This window comes from Adelges cooleyi, unplaced genomic scaffold, assembly GCF_023614345.1.
Source record: "Adelges cooleyi isolate 19-005CV unplaced genomic scaffold, UGA_ACOO_1.1 ACOO_flye_CR_arks_rails_tigmint_CR_PRNA_29, whole genome shotgun sequence".
In the NCBI taxonomy this organism is placed as follows: Eukaryota; Metazoa; Arthropoda; class Insecta; order Hemiptera; family Adelgidae; genus Adelges; species Adelges cooleyi.
The window spans coordinates 101,152-120,880 of NW_026095959.1; the positions used below are offsets into that span (position 1 = coordinate 101,152).

A 19,729-nucleotide genomic window follows, 5' to 3' on the forward strand; every position below is an offset into this window, starting at 1 on the left:
CAGACGCTTTTACGTCGTAAAAGTGTATAAATACCGATTTTGGCCCGTTTCGATCATCAGTATCGTCTGGATTTTCTCTCGTTTCACTACACGACAATCTACAATCGAGCATCATGACCGGACGCGGCAAAGGAGGAAAAGCAAAGAGCGGCAAATCGAAGACCCGGTCGTCCCGTGCCGGACTCCAGTTCCCGGTCGGTCGTATCCATCGTCTGTTGAGGAAGGGCAACTACGCCGAGCGCGTCGGTGCCGGCGCTCCCGTGTACCTGGCCGCCGTCATGGAGTACTTGGCCGCTGAAGTGTTGGAGTTGGCCGGTAACGCCGCCCGTGACAACAAGAAGACCCGTATCATCCCCAGACATTTGCAGTTGGCCATCAGGAACGACGAGGAGTTGAACAAACTGTTGTCCGGCGTCACCATCGCCCAAGGCGGTGTGTTGCCCAACATCCAAGCCGTCCTTTTGCCCAAGAAGACCGAAAAGAAAGCTTAAGAACGCGTCGTCGCCGTATTTATACATATTAAAACGGCCCTTTTCAGGGCCACCAAATATTAACTAGTTATACAACACTCTTGTTGTTTTCGGCATAGATGACGTGCGGCGTTGTGCTAAATATCGTTGTATTATTTTGTCAAGCCTTAGAAAATATAAGTATATTTAAAAAAAAATAATTGTAACATAGAATTTCAACAAATCTACCTTAGTCCTTTTTTTATTTTTTCAAGGTCAAAAGCAATTTATAAAATGTGTCTGTTAACTTAAATTGGAAATAATACTCAAGTATAGTAATATACATAAATACTTTTTTTTTTTTTTTTTTTTGTCTTTTCATTAATATTGTCATCAATGTTAATAGATTTAGATCAAAGACTTACAATATTATGTACCCATTTGCGATTACAAATATACAATTAGTATGTTACATTTTTTATACTATATTATACATTTAGTTTGTTTTGTGACGATTAGCATGTATATTACGGAGTACATATCATTCTGTATGTACTATAAAATATTAATTTGAACAATTACATAGTATACCGTTAAAACTACTCGTGTATGTTATTTATTATAAAGGCAATACACTATAACGTTATGTTAGTTTATACGGTATATATACTTAGAACACTCATTAAATATACTCGACTGCATTAAATGACATATGAACGTTAACCGATAATAATGTAAATAATATAAAATGGTGGCCCTGAAAAGGGCCGTTTTAAAGAACAGTAGGTAGGGTGCAAAGCGAACGGTCGTCGGGAATTAACCTCCGAATCCGTACAGAGTGCGGCCTTGGCGTTTCAGAGCGTAGACCACGTCCATGGCGGTGACGGTCTTCCTCTTGGCGTGCTCGGTGTAGGTGACGGCGTCGCGGATTACGTTTTCCAGGAACACCTTCAACACTCCGCGGGTCTCTTCGTAGATCAGGCCGGAGATACGTTTGACACCACCGCGGCGGGCTAACCGACGAATGGCCGGCTTGGTGATTCCTTGGATGTTGTCCCGGAGCACTTTACGATGACGTTTGGCGCCTCCTTTTCCCAAACCTTTTCCTCCTTTGCCGCGTCCGGTCATTGTTGCTGATTGTCGTTCGGAGAGCTGCGGTAGACTGAAGAAACAAATCGAATGATGCCCGGACAACGTTTTCGCGCCGTATTTATATGATCGGGCCGTCGCGCGGACCAATCACGGCGCGGTATCGCGCGAACCCCCTCTGTTTCGGCAGGTCGTTCCGTCGACCAATGAGAACTCGCGCCTATGATCCGAATTTGTATATATATACGAGCTCATTCGGTGTGCGGAGACATATTCGACCGTTTCGAGTTTTCACAGACAGTTTACGAACTACCGACATGGCCCGTACCAAGCAAACCGCCCGCAAATCTACCGGAGGCAAGGCTCCCAGGAAGCAGTTGGCCACCAAAGCCGCCCGCAAGAGCGCACCGGCGACCGGAGGAGTGAAGAAACCCCATCGTTACCGTCCCGGTACCGTGGCTCTCCGTGAAATCCGTCGTTACCAGAAGAGCACCGAGCTGTTGATCCGCAAATTGCCTTTCCAACGTTTGGTCCGTGAGATCGCCCAAGACTTCAAGACCGACTTGCGTTTCCAGAGCTCGGCCGTCATGGCTCTGCAAGAAGCCAGCGAAGCATACTTGGTCGGTCTGTTCGAAGACACCAACTTGTGCGCTATCCACGCCAAGCGCGTTACCATCATGCCCAAGGACATCCAGTTGGCTCGCCGTATTCGCGGAGAACGTGCTTAATCGTCTCAATACTCTACAAATCCTCTTTAAAACGGCCCTTTTCAGGGCCACTACATGCGTTACAATTATTTCTTTATTGACCTTACAGCGGGCGCCGCGCTGTTGGTAAAATGAATACAACAGTTTTGTACTTAATAGTTTTATTATTATCGACGGTCGTGGGTATCCCCCCGAGAATGTTGTTACTTACATTTTTAAATTAATGTTGAAAATTCCCAACGACCCGTTTTTATTGAAGTATTATTTATATTAAAAAAAAAAGCGGGTAAAAGAATAGGCGGTAGACACGGCGGTGGCGATGGACGACGAACGGGTCGGTGTAGCGTTAGGCACAGTGTGAAACGTATTTTTGGCGCGCGCGGGAAGTAGTCGGCGGCGACGGCGGCCGCGTTATAGTCGATATGAGTTTGTTAGGTTGTAGAACGCGGTGTGTAAAGGAATTATTATTTTCTATACTCTGCGCCATGAGAGAAGTAACCCGTTTCGCGCATCACGACTGTCCCGAGGCCCCATTTCCCCCACTTTGTGCCATTCGGTGTCGCGCTGAGGCGTGCATACAGCGCGAAACAGACGATATACAGAGTGATTGTGTATAGAGTATATTATTTATTATAATTTATAAATATTTATATTTATAAATTAACATAATTTATTATATTATTATTTTATTTATTATAATAATATAATATGTTATTATTATAACATATTTTTACAACCAGGTCAAGTGAGGTCAGAGGTTTTTGTGTACAGGCAAAGGAAAGCCGCGTCCCGACTTTTGGTGTACAGGCAAAGAAATGACGCATCCCAAACCTTCGTGTATAACCTAATTATATAAATTAAAACTAAAGAATATTTAAATTAAATATGAATTTAATATTTATTATAAAATATATAATATATTATTTATTATTATATTATTATTATAATAATAATATAATAATGTAATAATTCAACAGTAAACGCAAGCGCGTGGTTCAAAGACGTAAGACGTGAGTCTTATGACTTGTGACACACTGTATCGAGTTTACGTTATAATACACCCTATATATGCAGCGCCGCCGCCGACCGTGGGTGTGGCCTATCGGTGGCGATGCGCGGAATCGGACGCGTTTCGGTCGAGCAACGGGTTACTTCTCTCATGGCGCAGAGTATATCCGGTTTGTCCGACGGGAGGGATGGACGCGTTACTAAAAAAAAAAAATAAAAAACCCCGTAGATTGTGGCGCGTCGTTTAAAACTATATTATCTGAAAGTAGGTAGATACGGGCTCCGCACGTTTCCGCGGCACTGAATTTAAAACACACGGACAGTGATTTTAGGAAAATATGAAAAAACCCGTTTAATAAAATGTCCAAAACAAACGGTCTTTACCTACAAATTGCAATTTTTTTTACATACATATATAGCTAATTTAAGTGTTATCTATAGCTAATATTGTTTTCCCGTTTTTTTTCTAATTTGTGTAGTAATTTTATAAATTTTTAGTAATATAATGTGAATAAATTCGATGAATGTACAAATAAAACACACGTGTACAGACCAACGACAAACATAATAAATGATACAAAAGACGATAACGCACACGGCGTCAAAACAAAAGGCGGTCGTCGGTCGGTGATATTGTCTATACAAATTAAAAACCCCAGATATTAATAACTTAAATAGGGTACAACACTACGAATAATAATAATATTATAACGGGAGACGAGACCGTGTATCAAAATAATTTGGTGGCCCTGAAAAGGGCCGTTTTAAGTGGATATAGCGCGCGACTAATATCGAAACGCTTATTTGGAACTGGTGTACTTGGTCACGGCCTTGGTGCCTTCACTGACGGCGTGCTTGGCCAATTCACCGGGCAACAGCAGACGGACGGCGGTCTGGATCTCCCGGCTGGTGATGGTCGAACGCTTGTTGTAGTGGGCCAGACGGCTGGATTCGGCGGCGATGCGTTCGAAAATGTCGTTGACGAAGCTGTTCATGATGCTCATCGCCTTGGAGGAAACGCCGGTGTCGGGGTGGACTTGTTTCAACACCTTGTAGATGTAAATACCGTACGATTCTTTCCTCTTCGGCTTGCGCTTCTTGTCGGACTTGGTGATGTTTTTCTGCGCCTTGCCGGACTTCTTCATGGCCTTGCCTGCGGATTTACCTCCTGGTGCCATAGTGACTGCGGTTGTACACGGTTTGCGGGTCGTCGAAATAGTTGGCCGGTAGCTGGTGGACGAATGATGGTTCGAAAATCGTTTACGCTCATATTTATTACGCGTCGCGACTTGGTTTATCGAGTACGGTTTGTAAGAGTCGACGAAAAAACGACGAGTAAAAATAACACTTTGTGTTTAAAGGCGAACCCTACAATTTGCCGTTTTTTCATCGTCAACGTCCATGCATCGAAGAAAAACACGACGAGTATAAACAACACTTTGCATTGAACGTTTATATCTACAAAGTGTGGTTTTTCATCGTCGTTATTTTCAAACGTAGGCCAACATACAGACGCTTTTACGTCGTAAAAGTGTATAAATACCGATTTTGGCCCGTTTCGATCATCAGTATCGTCTGGATTTTCTCTCGTTTCACTACACGACAATCTACAATCGAGCATCATGACCGGACGCGGCAAAGGAGGAAAAGCAAAGAGCGGCAAATCGAAGACCCGGTCGTCCCGTGCCGGACTCCAGTTCCCGGTCGGTCGTATCCATCGTCTGTTGAGGAAGGGCAACTACGCCGAGCGCGTCGGTGCCGGCGCTCCCGTGTACCTGGCCGCCGTCATGGAGTACTTGGCCGCTGAAGTGTTGGAGTTGGCCGGTAACGCCGCCCGTGACAACAAGAAGACCCGTATCATCCCCAGACATTTGCAGTTGGCCATCAGGAACGACGAGGAGTTGAACAAACTGTTGTCCGGCGTCACCATCGCCCAAGGCGGTGTGTTGCCCAACATCCAAGCCGTCCTTTTGCCCAAGAAGACCGAAAAGAAAGCTTAAGAACGCGTCGTCGCCGTATTTATACATATTAAAACGGCCCTTTTCAGGGCCACCAAATATTAACTAGTTATACAACACTCTTGTTGTTTTCGGCATAGATGACGTGCGGCGTTGTGCTAAATATCGTTGTATTATTTTGTCAAGCCTTAGAAAATATAAGTATATTTAAAAAAAAATAATTGTAACATAGAATTTCAACAAATCTACCTTAGTCCTTTTTTTATTTTTTCAAGGTCAAAAGCAATTTATAAAATGTGTCTGTTAACTTAAATTGGAAATAATACTCAAGTATAGTAATATACATAAATACTTTTTTTTTTTTTTTTTTTTGTCTTTTCATTAATATTGTCATCAATGTTAATAGATTTAGATCAAAGACTTACAATATTATGTACCCATTTGCGATTACAAATATACAATTAGTATGTTACATTTTTTATACTATATTATACATTTAGTTTGTTTTGTGACGATTAGCATGTATATTACGGAGTACATATCATTCTGTATGTACTATAAAATATTAATTTGAACAATTACATAGTATACCGTTAAAACTACTCGTGTATGTTATTTATTATAAAGGCAATACACTATAACGTTATGTTAGTTTATACGGTATATATACTTAGAACACTCATTAAATATACTCGACTGCATTAAATGACATATGAACGTTAACCGATAATAATGTAAATAATATAAAATGGTGGCCCTGAAAAGGGCCGTTTTAAAGAACAGTAGGTAGGGTGCAAAGCGAACGGTCGTCGGGAATTAACCTCCGAATCCGTACAGAGTGCGGCCTTGGCGTTTCAGAGCGTAGACCACGTCCATGGCGGTGACGGTCTTCCTCTTGGCGTGCTCGGTGTAGGTGACGGCGTCGCGGATTACGTTTTCCAGGAACACCTTCAACACTCCGCGGGTCTCTTCGTAGATCAGGCCGGAGATACGTTTGACACCACCGCGGCGGGCTAACCGACGAATGGCCGGCTTGGTGATTCCTTGGATGTTGTCCCGGAGCACTTTACGATGACGTTTGGCGCCTCCTTTTCCCAAACCTTTTCCTCCTTTGCCGCGTCCGGTCATTGTTGCTGATTGTCGTTCGGAGAGCTGCGGTAGACTGAAGAAACAAATCGAATGATGCCCGGACAACGTTTTCGCGCCGTATTTATATGATCGGGCCGTCGCGCGGACCAATCACGGCGCGGTATCGCGCGAACCCCCTCTGTTTCGGCAGGTCGTTCCGTCGACCAATGAGAACTCGCGCCTATGATCCGAATTTGTATATATATACGAGCTCATTCGGTGTGCGGAGACATATTCGACCGTTTCGAGTTTTCACAGACAGTTTACGAACTACCGACATGGCCCGTACCAAGCAAACCGCCCGCAAATCTACCGGAGGCAAGGCTCCCAGGAAGCAGTTGGCCACCAAAGCCGCCCGCAAGAGCGCACCGGCGACCGGAGGAGTGAAGAAACCCCATCGTTACCGTCCCGGTACCGTGGCTCTCCGTGAAATCCGTCGTTACCAGAAGAGCACCGAGCTGTTGATCCGCAAATTGCCTTTCCAACGTTTGGTCCGTGAGATCGCCCAAGACTTCAAGACCGACTTGCGTTTCCAGAGCTCGGCCGTCATGGCTCTGCAAGAAGCCAGCGAAGCATACTTGGTCGGTCTGTTCGAAGACACCAACTTGTGCGCTATCCACGCCAAGCGCGTTACCATCATGCCCAAGGACATCCAGTTGGCTCGCCGTATTCGCGGAGAACGTGCTTAATCGTCTCAATACTCTACAAATCCTCTTTAAAACGGCCCTTTTCAGGGCCACTACATGCGTTACAATTATTTCTTTATTGACCTTACAGCGGGCGCCGCGCTGTTGGTAAAATGAATACAACAGTTTTGTACTTAATAGTTTTATTATTATCGACGGTCGTGGGTATCCCCCCGAGAATGTTGTTACTTACATTTTTAAATTAATGTTGAAAATTCCCAACGACCCGTTTTTATTGAAGTATTATTTATATTAAAAAAAAAAGCGGGTAAAAGAATAGGCGGTAGACACGGCGGTGGCGATGGACGACGAACGGGTCGGTGTAGCGTTAGGCACAGTGTGAAACGTATTTTTGGCGCGCGCGGGAAGTAGTCGGCGGCGACGGCGGCCGCGTTATAGTCGATATGAGTTTGTTAGGTTGTAGAACGCGGTGTGTAAAGGAATTATTATTTTCTATACTCTGCGCCATGAGAGAAGTAACCCGTTTCGCGCATCACGACTGTCCCGAGGCCCCATTTCCCCCACTTTGTGCCATTCGGTGTCGCGCTGAGGCGTGCATACAGCGCGAAACAGACGATATACAGAGTGATTGTGTATAGAGTATATTATTTATTATAATTTATAAATATTTATATTTATAAATTAACATAATTTATTATATTATTATTTTATTTATTATAATAATATAATATGTTATTATTATAACATATTTTTACAACCAGGTCAAGTGAGGTCAGAGGTTTTTGTGTACAGGCAAAGGAAAGCCGCGTCCCGACTTTTGGTGTACAGGCAAAGAAATGACGCATCCCAAACCTTCGTGTATAACCTAATTATATAAATTAAAACTAAAGAATATTTAAATTAAATATGAATTTAATATTTATTATAAAATATATAATATATTATTTATTATTATATTATTATTATAATAATAATATAATAATGTAATAATTCAACAGTAAACGCAAGCGCGTGGTTCAAAGACGTAAGACGTGAGTCTTATGACTTGTGACACACTGTATCGAGTTTACGTTATAATACACCCTATATATGCAGCGCCGCCGCCGACCGTGGGTGTGGCCTATCGGTGGCGATGCGCGGAATCGGACGCGTTTCGGTCGAGCAACGGGTTACTTCTCTCATGGCGCAGAGTATATCCGGTTTGTCCGACGGGAGGGATGGACGCGTTACTAAAAAAAAAAAATAAAAAACCCCGTAGATTGTGGCGCGTCGTTTAAAACTATATTATCTGAAAGTAGGTAGATACGGGCTCCGCACGTTTCCGCGGCACTGAATTTAAAACACACGGACAGTGATTTTAGGAAAATATGAAAAAACCCGTTTAATAAAATGTCCAAAACAAACGGTCTTTACCTACAAATTGCAATTTTTTTTACATACATATATAGCTAATTTAAGTGTTATCTATAGCTAATATTGTTTTCCCGTTTTTTTTCTAATTTGTGTAGTAATTTTATAAATTTTTAGTAATATAATGTGAATAAATTCGATGAATGTACAAATAAAACACACGTGTACAGACCAACGACAAACATAATAAATGATACAAAAGACGATAACGCACACGGCGTCAAAACAAAAGGCGGTCGTCGGTCGGTGATATTGTCTATACAAATTAAAAACCCCAGATATTAATAACTTAAATAGGGTACAACACTACGAATAATAATAATATTATAACGGGAGACGAGACCGTGTATCAAAATAATTTGGTGGCCCTGAAAAGGGCCGTTTTAAGTGGATATAGCGCGCGACTAATATCGAAACGCTTATTTGGAACTGGTGTACTTGGTCACGGCCTTGGTGCCTTCACTGACGGCGTGCTTGGCCAATTCACCGGGCAACAGCAGACGGACGGCGGTCTGGATCTCCCGGCTGGTGATGGTCGAACGCTTGTTGTAGTGGGCCAGACGGCTGGATTCGGCGGCGATGCGTTCGAAAATGTCGTTGACGAAGCTGTTCATGATGCTCATCGCCTTGGAGGAAACGCCGGTGTCGGGGTGGACTTGTTTCAACACCTTGTAGATGTAAATACCGTACGATTCTTTCCTCTTCGGCTTGCGCTTCTTGTCGGACTTGGTGATGTTTTTCTGCGCCTTGCCGGACTTCTTCATGGCCTTGCCTGCGGATTTACCTCCTGGTGCCATAGTGACTGCGGTTGTACACGGTTTGCGGGTCGTCGAAATAGTTGGCCGGTAGCTGGTGGACGAATGATGGTTCGAAAATCGTTTACGCTCATATTTATTACGCGTCGCGACTTGGTTTATCGAGTACGGTTTGTAAGAGTCGACGAAAAAACGACGAGTAAAAATAACACTTTGTGTTTAAAGGCGAACCCTACAATTTGCCGTTTTTTCATCGTCAACGTCCATGCATCGAAGAAAAACACGACGAGTATAAACAACACTTTGCATTGAACGTTTATATCTACAAAGTGTGGTTTTTCATCGTCGTTATTTTCAAACGTAGGCCAACATACAGACGCTTTTACGTCGTAAAAGTGTATAAATACCGATTTTGGCCCGTTTCGATCATCAGTATCGTCTGGATTTTCTCTCGTTTCACTACACGACAATCTACAATCGAGCATCATGACCGGACGCGGCAAAGGAGGAAAAGCAAAGAGCGGCAAATCGAAGACCCGGTCGTCCCGTGCCGGACTCCAGTTCCCGGTCGGTCGTATCCATCGTCTGTTGAGGAAGGGCAACTACGCCGAGCGCGTCGGTGCCGGCGCTCCCGTGTACCTGGCCGCCGTCATGGAGTACTTGGCCGCTGAAGTGTTGGAGTTGGCCGGTAACGCCGCCCGTGACAACAAGAAGACCCGTATCATCCCCAGACATTTGCAGTTGGCCATCAGGAACGACGAGGAGTTGAACAAACTGTTGTCCGGCGTCACCATCGCCCAAGGCGGTGTGTTGCCCAACATCCAAGCCGTCCTTTTGCCCAAGAAGACCGAAAAGAAAGCTTAAGAACGCGTCGTCGCCGTATTTATACATATTAAAACGGCCCTTTTCAGGGCCACCAAATATTAACTAGTTATACAACACTCTTGTTGTTTTCGGCATAGATGACGTGCGGCGTTGTGCTAAATATCGTTGTATTATTTTGTCAAGCCTTAGAAAATATAAGTATATTTAAAAAAAAATAATTGTAACATAGAATTTCAACAAATCTACCTTAGTCCTTTTTTTATTTTTTCAAGGTCAAAAGCAATTTATAAAATGTGTCTGTTAACTTAAATTGGAAATAATACTCAAGTATAGTAATATACATAAATACTTTTTTTTTTTTTTTTTTTTGTCTTTTCATTAATATTGTCATCAATGTTAATAGATTTAGATCAAAGACTTACAATATTATGTACCCATTTGCGATTACAAATATACAATTAGTATGTTACATTTTTTATACTATATTATACATTTAGTTTGTTTTGTGACGATTAGCATGTATATTACGGAGTACATATCATTCTGTATGTACTATAAAATATTAATTTGAACAATTACATAGTATACCGTTAAAACTACTCGTGTATGTTATTTATTATAAAGGCAATACACTATAACGTTATGTTAGTTTATACGGTATATATACTTAGAACACTCATTAAATATACTCGACTGCATTAAATGACATATGAACGTTAACCGATAATAATGTAAATAATATAAAATGGTGGCCCTGAAAAGGGCCGTTTTAAAGAACAGTAGGTAGGGTGCAAAGCGAACGGTCGTCGGGAATTAACCTCCGAATCCGTACAGAGTGCGGCCTTGGCGTTTCAGAGCGTAGACCACGTCCATGGCGGTGACGGTCTTCCTCTTGGCGTGCTCGGTGTAGGTGACGGCGTCGCGGATTACGTTTTCCAGGAACACCTTCAACACTCCGCGGGTCTCTTCGTAGATCAGGCCGGAGATACGTTTGACACCACCGCGGCGGGCTAACCGACGAATGGCCGGCTTGGTGATTCCTTGGATGTTGTCCCGGAGCACTTTACGATGACGTTTGGCGCCTCCTTTTCCCAAACCTTTTCCTCCTTTGCCGCGTCCGGTCATTGTTGCTGATTGTCGTTCGGAGAGCTGCGGTAGACTGAAGAAACAAATCGAATGATGCCCGGACAACGTTTTCGCGCCGTATTTATATGATCGGGCCGTCGCGCGGACCAATCACGGCGCGGTATCGCGCGAACCCCCTCTGTTTCGGCAGGTCGTTCCGTCGACCAATGAGAACTCGCGCCTATGATCCGAATTTGTATATATATACGAGCTCATTCGGTGTGCGGAGACATATTCGACCGTTTCGAGTTTTCACAGACAGTTTACGAACTACCGACATGGCCCGTACCAAGCAAACCGCCCGCAAATCTACCGGAGGCAAGGCTCCCAGGAAGCAGTTGGCCACCAAAGCCGCCCGCAAGAGCGCACCGGCGACCGGAGGAGTGAAGAAACCCCATCGTTACCGTCCCGGTACCGTGGCTCTCCGTGAAATCCGTCGTTACCAGAAGAGCACCGAGCTGTTGATCCGCAAATTGCCTTTCCAACGTTTGGTCCGTGAGATCGCCCAAGACTTCAAGACCGACTTGCGTTTCCAGAGCTCGGCCGTCATGGCTCTGCAAGAAGCCAGCGAAGCATACTTGGTCGGTCTGTTCGAAGACACCAACTTGTGCGCTATCCACGCCAAGCGCGTTACCATCATGCCCAAGGACATCCAGTTGGCTCGCCGTATTCGCGGAGAACGTGCTTAATCGTCTCAATACTCTACAAATCCTCTTTAAAACGGCCCTTTTCAGGGCCACTACATGCGTTACAATTATTTCTTTATTGACCTTACAGCGGGCGCCGCGCTGTTGGTAAAATGAATACAACAGTTTTGTACTTAATAGTTTTATTATTATCGACGGTCGTGGGTATCCCCCCGAGAATGTTGTTACTTACATTTTTAAATTAATGTTGAAAATTCCCAACGACCCGTTTTTATTGAAGTATTATTTATATTAAAAAAAAAAGCGGGTAAAAGAATAGGCGGTAGACACGGCGGTGGCGATGGACGACGAACGGGTCGGTGTAGCGTTAGGCACAGTGTGAAACGTATTTTTGGCGCGCGCGGGAAGTAGTCGGCGGCGACGGCGGCCGCGTTATAGTCGATATGAGTTTGTTAGGTTGTAGAACGCGGTGTGTAAAGGAATTATTATTTTCTATACTCTGCGCCATGAGAGAAGTAACCCGTTTCGCGCATCACGACTGTCCCGAGGCCCCATTTCCCCCACTTTGTGCCATTCGGTGTCGCGCTGAGGCGTGCATACAGCGCGAAACAGACGATATACAGAGTGATTGTGTATAGAGTATATTATTTATTATAATTTATAAATATTTATATTTATAAATTAACATAATTTATTATATTATTATTTTATTTATTATAATAATATAATATGTTATTATTATAACATATTTTTACAACCAGGTCAAGTGAGGTCAGAGGTTTTTGTGTACAGGCAAAGGAAAGCCGCGTCCCGACTTTTGGTGTACAGGCAAAGAAATGACGCATCCCAAACCTTCGTGTATAACCTAATTATATAAATTAAAACTAAAGAATATTTAAATTAAATATGAATTTAATATTTATTATAAAATATATAATATATTATTTATTATTATATTATTATTATAATAATAATATAATAATGTAATAATTCAACAGTAAACGCAAGCGCGTGGTTCAAAGACGTAAGACGTGAGTCTTATGACTTGTGACACACTGTATCGAGTTTACGTTATAATACACCCTATATATGCAGCGCCGCCGCCGACCGTGGGTGTGGCCTATCGGTGGCGATGCGCGGAATCGGACGCGTTTCGGTCGAGCAACGGGTTACTTCTCTCATGGCGCAGAGTATATCCGGTTTGTCCGACGGGAGGGATGGACGCGTTACTAAAAAAAAAAAATAAAAAACCCCGTAGATTGTGGCGCGTCGTTTAAAACTATATTATCTGAAAGTAGGTAGATACGGGCTCCGCACGTTTCCGCGGCACTGAATTTAAAACACACGGACAGTGATTTTAGGAAAATATGAAAAAACCCGTTTAATAAAATGTCCAAAACAAACGGTCTTTACCTACAAATTGCAATTTTTTTTACATACATATATAGCTAATTTAAGTGTTATCTATAGCTAATATTGTTTTCCCGTTTTTTTTCTAATTTGTGTAGTAATTTTATAAATTTTTAGTAATATAATGTGAATAAATTCGATGAATGTACAAATAAAACACACGTGTACAGACCAACGACAAACATAATAAATGATACAAAAGACGATAACGCACACGGCGTCAAAACAAAAGGCGGTCGTCGGTCGGTGATATTGTCTATACAAATTAAAAACCCCAGATATTAATAACTTAAATAGGGTACAACACTACGAATAATAATAATATTATAACGGGAGACGAGACCGTGTATCAAAATAATTTGGTGGCCCTGAAAAGGGCCGTTTTAAGTGGATATAGCGCGCGACTAATATCGAAACGCTTATTTGGAACTGGTGTACTTGGTCACGGCCTTGGTGCCTTCACTGACGGCGTGCTTGGCCAATTCACCGGGCAACAGCAGACGGACGGCGGTCTGGATCTCCCGGCTGGTGATGGTCGAACGCTTGTTGTAGTGGGCCAGACGGCTGGATTCGGCGGCGATGCGTTCGAAAATGTCGTTGACGAAGCTGTTCATGATGCTCATCGCCTTGGAGGAAACGCCGGTGTCGGGGTGGACTTGTTTCAACACCTTGTAGATGTAAATACCGTACGATTCTTTCCTCTTCGGCTTGCGCTTCTTGTCGGACTTGGTGATGTTTTTCTGCGCCTTGCCGGACTTCTTCATGGCCTTGCCTGCGGATTTACCTCCTGGTGCCATAGTGACTGCGGTTGTACACGGTTTGCGGGTCGTCGAAATAGTTGGCCGGTAGCTGGTGGACGAATGATGGTTCGAAAATCGTTTACGCTCATATTTATTACGCGTCGCGACTTGGTTTATCGAGTACGGTTTGTAAGAGTCGACGAAAAAACGACGAGTAAAAATAACACTTTGTGTTTAAAGGCGAACCCTACAATTTGCCGTTTTTTCATCGTCAACGTCCATGCATCGAAGAAAAACACGACGAGTATAAACAACACTTTGCATTGAACGTTTATATCTACAAAGTGTGGTTTTTCATCGTCGTTATTTTCAAACGTAGGCCAACATACAGACGCTTTTACGTCGTAAAAGTGTATAAATACCGATTTTGGCCCGTTTCGATCATCAGTATCGTCTGGATTTTCTCTCGTTTCACTACACGACAATCTACAATCGAGCATCATGACCGGACGCGGCAAAGGAGGAAAAGCAAAGAGCGGCAAATCGAAGACCCGGTCGTCCCGTGCCGGACTCCAGTTCCCGGTCGGTCGTATCCATCGTCTGTTGAGGAAGGGCAACTACGCCGAGCGCGTCGGTGCCGGCGCTCCCGTGTACCTGGCCGCCGTCATGGAGTACTTGGCCGCTGAAGTGTTGGAGTTGGCCGGTAACGCCGCCCGTGACAACAAGAAGACCCGTATCATCCCCAGACATTTGCAGTTGGCCATCAGGAACGACGAGGAGTTGAACAAACTGTTGTCCGGCGTCACCATCGCCCAAGGCGGTGTGTTGCCCAACATCCAAGCCGTCCTTTTGCCCAAGAAGACCGAAAAGAAAGCTTAAGAACGCGTCGTCGCCGTATTTATACATATTAAAACGGCCCTTTTCAGGGCCACCAAATATTAACTAGTTATACAACACTCTTGTTGTTTTCGGCATAGATGACGTGCGGCGTTGTGCTAAATATCGTTGTATTATTTTGTCAAGCCTTAGAAAATATAAGTATATTTAAAAAAAAATAATTGTAACATAGAATTTCAACAAATCTACCTTAGTCCTTTTTTTATTTTTTCAAGGTCAAAAGCAATTTATAAAATGTGTCTGTTAACTTAAATTGGAAATAATACTCAAGTATAGTAATATACATAAATACTTTTTTTTTTTTTTTTTTTTGTCTTTTCATTAATATTGTCATCAATGTTAATAGATTTAGATCAAAGACTTACAATATTATGTACCCATTTGCGATTACAAATATACAATTAGTATGTTACATTTTTTATACTATATTATACATTTAGTTTGTTTTGTGACGATTAGCATGTATATTACGGAGTACATATCATTCTGTATGTACTATAAAATATTAATTTGAACAATTACATAGTATACCGTTAAAACTACTCGTGTATGTTATTTATTATAAAGGCAATACACTATAACGTTATGTTAGTTTATACGGTATATATACTTAGAACACTCATTAAATATACTCGACTGCATTAAATGACATATGAACGTTAACCGATAATAATGTAAATAATATAAAATGGTGGCCCTGAAAAGGGCCGTTTTAAAGAACAGTAGGTAGGGTGCAAAGCGAACGGTCGTCGGGAATTAACCTCCGAATCCGTACAGAGTGCGGCCTTGGCGTTTCAGAGCGTAGACCACGTCCATGGCGGTGACGGTCTTCCTCTTGGCGTGCTCGGTGTAGGTGACGGCGTCGCGGATTACGTTTTCCAGGAACACCTTCAACACTCCGCGGGTCTCTTCGTAGATCAGGCCGGAGATACGTTTGACACCACCGCGGCGGGCTAACCGACGAATGGCCGGCTTGGTGATTCCTTGGATGTTGTCCCGGAGCACTTTACGATGACGTTTGGCGCCTCCTTTTCCCAAACCTTTTCCTCCTTTGCCGCGTCCGGTCATTGTTGCTGATTGTCGTTCGGAGAGCTGCGGTAGACTGAAGAAACAAATCGAATGATGCCCGGACAACGTTTTCGCGCCGTATTTATATGATCGGGCCGTCGCGCGGACCAATCACGGCGCGGTATCGCGCGAACCCCCTCTGTTTCGGCAGGTCGTTCCGTCGACCAATGAGAACTCGCGCCTATGATCCGAATTTGTATATATATACGAGCTCATTCGGTGTGCGGAGACATATTCGACCGTTTCGAGTTTTCACAGACAGTTTACGAACTACCGACATGGCCCGTACCAAGCAAACCGCCCGCAAATCTACCGGAGGCAAGGCTCCCAGGAAGCAGTTGGCCACCAAAGCCGCCCGCAAGAGCGCACCGGCGACCGGAGGAGTGAAGAAACCCCATCGTTACCGTCCCGGTACCGTGGCTCTCCGTGAAATCCGTCGTTACCAGAAGAGCACCGAGCTGTTGATCCGCAAATTGCCTTTCCAACGTTTGGTCCGTGAGATCGCCCAAGACTTCAAGACCGACTTGCGTTTCCAGAGCTCGGCCGTCATGGCTCTGCAAGAAGCCAGCGAAGCATACTTGGTCGGTCTGTTCGAAGACACCAACTTGTGCGCTATCCACGCCAAGCGCGTTACCATCATGCCCAAGGACATCCAGTTGGCTCGCCGTATTCGCGGAGAACGTGCTTAATCGTCTCAATACTCTACAAATCCTCTTTAAAACGGCCCTTTTCAGGGCCACTACATGCGTTACAATTATTTCTTTATTGACCTTACAGCGGGCGCCGCGCTGTTGGTAAAATGAATACAACAGTTTTGTACTTAATAGTTTTATTATTATCGACGGTCGTGGGTATCCCCCCGAGAATGTTGTTACTTACATTTTTAAATTAATGTTGAAAATTCCCAACGACCCGTTTTTATTGAAGTATTATTTATATTAAAAAAAAAAGCGGGTAAAAGAATAGGCGGTAGACACGGCGGTGGCGATGGACGACGAACGGGTCGGTGTAGCGTTAGGCACAGTGTGAAACGTATTTTTGGCGCGCGCGGGAAGTAGTCGGCGGCGACGGCGGCCGCGTTATAGTCGATATGAGTTTGTTAGGTTGTAGAACGCGGTGTGTAAAGGAATTATTATTTTCTATACTCTGCGCCATGAGAGAAGTAACCCGTTTCGCGCATCACGACTGTCCCGAGGCCCCATTTCCCCCACTTTGTGCCATTCGGTGTCGCGCTGAGGCGTGCATACAGCGCGAAACAGACGATATACAGAGTGATTGTGTATAGAGTATATTATTTATTATAATTTATAAATATTTATATTTATAAATTAACATAATTTATTATATTATTATTTTATTTATTATAATAATATAATATGTTATTATTATAACATATTTTTACAACCAGGTCAAGTGAGGTCAGAGGTTTTTGTGTACAGGCAAAGGAAAGCCGCGTCCCGACTTTTGGTGTACAGGCAAAGAAATGACGCATCCCAAACCTTCGTGTATAACCTAATTATATAAATTAAAACTAAAGAATATTTAAATTAAATATGAATTTAATATTTATTATAAAATATATAATATATTATTTATTATTATATTATTATTATAATAATAATATAATAATGTAATAATTCAACAGTAAACGCAAGCGCGTGGTTCAAAGACGTAAGACGTGAGTCTTATGACTTGTGACACACTGTATCGAGTTTACGTTATAATACACCCTATATATGCAGCGCCGCCGCCGACCGTGGGTGTGGCCTATCGGTGGCGATGCGCGGAATCGGACGCGTTTCGGTCGAGCAACGGGTTACTTCTCTCATGGCGCAGAGTATATCCGGTTTGTCCGACGGGAGGGATGGACGCGTTACTAAAAAAAAAAAATAAAAAACCCCGTAGATTGTGGCGCGTCGTTTAAAACTATATTATCTGAAAGTAGGTAGATACGGGCTCCGCACGTTTCCGCGGCACTGAATTTAAAACACACGGACAGTGATTTTAGGAAAATATGAAAAAACCCGTTTAATAAAATGTCCAAAACAAACGGTCTTTACCTACAAATTGCAATTTTTTTTACATACATATATAGCTAATTTAAGTGTTATCTATAGCTAATATTGTTTTCCCGTTTTTTTTCTAATTTGTGTAGTAATTTTATAAATTTTTAGTAATATAATGTGAATAAATTCGATGAATGTACAAATAAAACACACGTGTACAGACCAACGACAAACATAATAAATGATACAAAAGACGATAACGCACACGGCGTCAAAACAAAAGGCGGTCGTCGGTCGGTGATATTGTCTATACAAATTAAAAACCCCAGATATTAATAACTTAAATAGGGTACAACACTACGAATAATAATAATATTATAACGGGAGACGAGACCGTGTATCAAAATAATTTGGTGGCCCTGAAAAGGGCCGTTTTAAGTGGATATAGCGCGCGACTAATATCGAAACGCTTATTTGGAACTGGTGTACTTGGTCACGGCCTTGGTGCCTTCACTGACGGCGTGCTTGGCCAATTCACCGGGCAACAGCAGACGGACGGCGGTCTGGATCTCCCGGCTGGTGATGGTCGAACGCTTGTTGTAGTGGGCCAGACGGCTGGATTCGGCGGCGATGCGTTCGAAAATGTCGTTGACGAAGCTGTTCATGATGCTCATCGCCTTGGAGGAAACGCCGGTGTCGGGGTGGACTTGTTTCAACACCTTGTAGATGTAAATACCGTACGATTCTTTCCTCTTCGGCTTGCGCTTCTTGTCGGACTTGGTGATGTTTTTCTGCGCCTTGCCGGACTTCTTCATGGCCTTGCCTGCGGATTTACCTCCTGGTGCCATAGTGACTGCGGTTGTACACGGTTTGCGGGTCGTCGAAATAGTTGGCCGGTAGCTGGTGGACGAATGATGGTTCGAAAATCGTTTACGCTCATATTTATTACGCGTCGCGACTTGGTTTATCGAGTACGGTTTGTAAGAGTCGACGAAAAAACGACGAGTAAAAATAACACTTTGTGTTTAAAGGCGAACCCTACAATTTGCCGTTTTTTCATCGTCAACGTCCATGCATCGAAGAAAAACACGACGAGTATAAACAACACTTTGCATTGAACGTTTATATCTACAAAGTGTGGTTTTTCATCGTCGTTATTTTCAAACGTAGGCCAACATACAGACGCTTTTACGTCGTAAAAGTGTATAAATACCGATTTTGGCCCGTTTCGATCATCAGTATCGTCTGGATTTTCTCTCGTTTCACTACACGACAATCTACAATCGAGCATCATGACCGGACGCGGCAAAGGAGGAAAAGCAAAGAGCGGCAAATCGAAGACCCGGTCGTCCCGTGCCGGACTCCAGTTCCCGGTCGGTCGTATCCATCGTCTGTTGAGGAAGGGCAACTACGCCGAGCGCGTCGGTGCCGGCGCTCCCGTGTACCTGGCCGCCGTCATGGAGTACTTGGCCGCTGAAGTGTTGGAGTTGGCCGGTAACGCCGCCCGTGACAACAAGAAGACCCGTATCATCCCCAGACATTTGCAGTTGGCCATCAGGAACGACGAGGAGTTGAACAAACTGTTGTCCGGCGTCACCATCGCCCAAGGCGGTGTGTTGCCCAACATCCAAGCCGTCCTTTTGCCCAAGAAGACCGAAAAGAAAGCTTAAGAACGCGTCGTCGCCGTATTTATACATATTAAAACGGCCCTTTTCAGGGCCACCAAATATTAACTAGTTATACAACACTCTTGTTGTTTTCGGCATAGATGACGTGCGGCGTTGTGCTAAATATCGTTGTATTATTTTGTCAAGCCTTAGAAAATATAAGTATATTTAAAAAAAAATAATTGTAACATAG

General features: G+C 43.4%; 14 protein-coding genes across 14 annotated transcripts; 9 read left to right on the top strand and 5 right to left on the bottom strand.

Annotated features, from left to right (window-relative positions):
- The first annotated feature begins 75 nt into the window (after nucleotides 1-75).
- Nucleotides 76-653, top strand: LOC126837740 (histone H2A-like). The gene has a single exon (XM_050571686.1). It carries the CDS (start codon nucleotides 114-116, stop codon nucleotides 489-491), a length of 378 nt encoding a protein of 125 aa, XP_050427643.1. The 5' UTR covers nucleotides 76-113; the 3' UTR covers nucleotides 492-653.
- Nucleotides 654-1,159: 506 nt separating this feature from the next.
- LOC126837748 (histone H4) lies at nucleotides 1,160-1,616 on the bottom strand. The gene has a single exon (XM_050571695.1). It carries the CDS (start codon nucleotides 1,575-1,577, stop codon nucleotides 1,266-1,268), a length of 312 nt encoding a protein of 103 aa, XP_050427652.1. The 5' UTR covers nucleotides 1,578-1,616; the 3' UTR covers nucleotides 1,160-1,265.
- A 231-nt stretch (nucleotides 1,617-1,847) lies between these two features.
- LOC126837715 (histone H3) lies at nucleotides 1,848-2,297 on the top strand. The gene has a single exon (XM_050571662.1). The coding sequence runs from the start codon at nucleotides 1,856-1,858 to the stop codon at nucleotides 2,264-2,266; it is 411 nt and encodes a 136-aa protein (XP_050427619.1). The 5' UTR covers nucleotides 1,848-1,855; the 3' UTR covers nucleotides 2,267-2,297.
- A 1,624-nt stretch (nucleotides 2,298-3,921) lies between these two features.
- LOC126837719 (histone H2B) lies at nucleotides 3,922-4,516 on the bottom strand. Its single transcript, XM_050571665.1, has one exon. The coding sequence runs from the start codon at nucleotides 4,429-4,431 to the stop codon at nucleotides 4,054-4,056; it is 378 nt and encodes a 125-aa protein (XP_050427622.1). The 5' UTR covers nucleotides 4,432-4,516; the 3' UTR covers nucleotides 3,922-4,053.
- A 321-nt stretch (nucleotides 4,517-4,837) lies between these two features.
- On the top strand, nucleotides 4,838-5,416 carry LOC126837735 (histone H2A-like). The gene has a single exon (XM_050571682.1). The coding sequence runs from the start codon at nucleotides 4,876-4,878 to the stop codon at nucleotides 5,251-5,253; it is 378 nt and encodes a 125-aa protein (XP_050427639.1). The 5' UTR covers nucleotides 4,838-4,875; the 3' UTR covers nucleotides 5,254-5,416.
- A 1,193-nt stretch (nucleotides 5,417-6,609) lies between these two features.
- Nucleotides 6,610-7,059, top strand: LOC126837712 (histone H3). Its single transcript, XM_050571658.1, has one exon. The coding sequence runs from the start codon at nucleotides 6,618-6,620 to the stop codon at nucleotides 7,026-7,028; it is 411 nt and encodes a 136-aa protein (XP_050427615.1). The 5' UTR covers nucleotides 6,610-6,617; the 3' UTR covers nucleotides 7,029-7,059.
- Nucleotides 7,060-8,683: 1,624 nt separating this feature from the next.
- On the bottom strand, nucleotides 8,684-9,278 carry LOC126837720 (histone H2B). Its single transcript, XM_050571666.1, has one exon. The coding sequence runs from the start codon at nucleotides 9,191-9,193 to the stop codon at nucleotides 8,816-8,818; it is 378 nt and encodes a 125-aa protein (XP_050427623.1). The 5' UTR covers nucleotides 9,194-9,278; the 3' UTR covers nucleotides 8,684-8,815.
- A 321-nt stretch (nucleotides 9,279-9,599) lies between these two features.
- LOC126837736 (histone H2A-like) lies at nucleotides 9,600-10,178 on the top strand. Its single transcript, XM_050571683.1, has one exon. It carries the CDS (start codon nucleotides 9,638-9,640, stop codon nucleotides 10,013-10,015), a length of 378 nt encoding a protein of 125 aa, XP_050427640.1. The 5' UTR covers nucleotides 9,600-9,637; the 3' UTR covers nucleotides 10,016-10,178.
- Nucleotides 10,179-11,371: 1,193 nt separating this feature from the next.
- LOC126837713 (histone H3) lies at nucleotides 11,372-11,821 on the top strand. The gene has a single exon (XM_050571659.1). It carries the CDS (start codon nucleotides 11,380-11,382, stop codon nucleotides 11,788-11,790), a length of 411 nt encoding a protein of 136 aa, XP_050427616.1. The 5' UTR covers nucleotides 11,372-11,379; the 3' UTR covers nucleotides 11,791-11,821.
- Nucleotides 11,822-13,450: 1,629 nt separating this feature from the next.
- LOC126837722 (histone H2B) lies at nucleotides 13,451-14,040 on the bottom strand. The gene has a single exon (XM_050571667.1). It carries the CDS (start codon nucleotides 13,953-13,955, stop codon nucleotides 13,578-13,580), a length of 378 nt encoding a protein of 125 aa, XP_050427624.1. The 5' UTR covers nucleotides 13,956-14,040; the 3' UTR covers nucleotides 13,451-13,577.
- Nucleotides 14,041-14,361: 321 nt separating this feature from the next.
- Nucleotides 14,362-14,940, top strand: LOC126837737 (histone H2A-like). The gene has a single exon (XM_050571684.1). It carries the CDS (start codon nucleotides 14,400-14,402, stop codon nucleotides 14,775-14,777), a length of 378 nt encoding a protein of 125 aa, XP_050427641.1. The 5' UTR covers nucleotides 14,362-14,399; the 3' UTR covers nucleotides 14,778-14,940.
- Nucleotides 14,941-16,133: 1,193 nt separating this feature from the next.
- LOC126837714 (histone H3) lies at nucleotides 16,134-16,583 on the top strand. Its single transcript, XM_050571661.1, has one exon. The coding sequence runs from the start codon at nucleotides 16,142-16,144 to the stop codon at nucleotides 16,550-16,552; it is 411 nt and encodes a 136-aa protein (XP_050427618.1). The 5' UTR covers nucleotides 16,134-16,141; the 3' UTR covers nucleotides 16,553-16,583.
- Nucleotides 16,584-18,212: 1,629 nt separating this feature from the next.
- LOC126837723 (histone H2B) lies at nucleotides 18,213-18,802 on the bottom strand. Its single transcript, XM_050571668.1, has one exon. The coding sequence runs from the start codon at nucleotides 18,715-18,717 to the stop codon at nucleotides 18,340-18,342; it is 378 nt and encodes a 125-aa protein (XP_050427625.1). The 5' UTR covers nucleotides 18,718-18,802; the 3' UTR covers nucleotides 18,213-18,339.
- A 321-nt stretch (nucleotides 18,803-19,123) lies between these two features.
- Nucleotides 19,124-19,702, top strand: LOC126837739 (histone H2A-like). The gene has a single exon (XM_050571685.1). It carries the CDS (start codon nucleotides 19,162-19,164, stop codon nucleotides 19,537-19,539), a length of 378 nt encoding a protein of 125 aa, XP_050427642.1. The 5' UTR covers nucleotides 19,124-19,161; the 3' UTR covers nucleotides 19,540-19,702.
- Nucleotides 19,703-19,729: the final 27 nt, after the last annotated feature.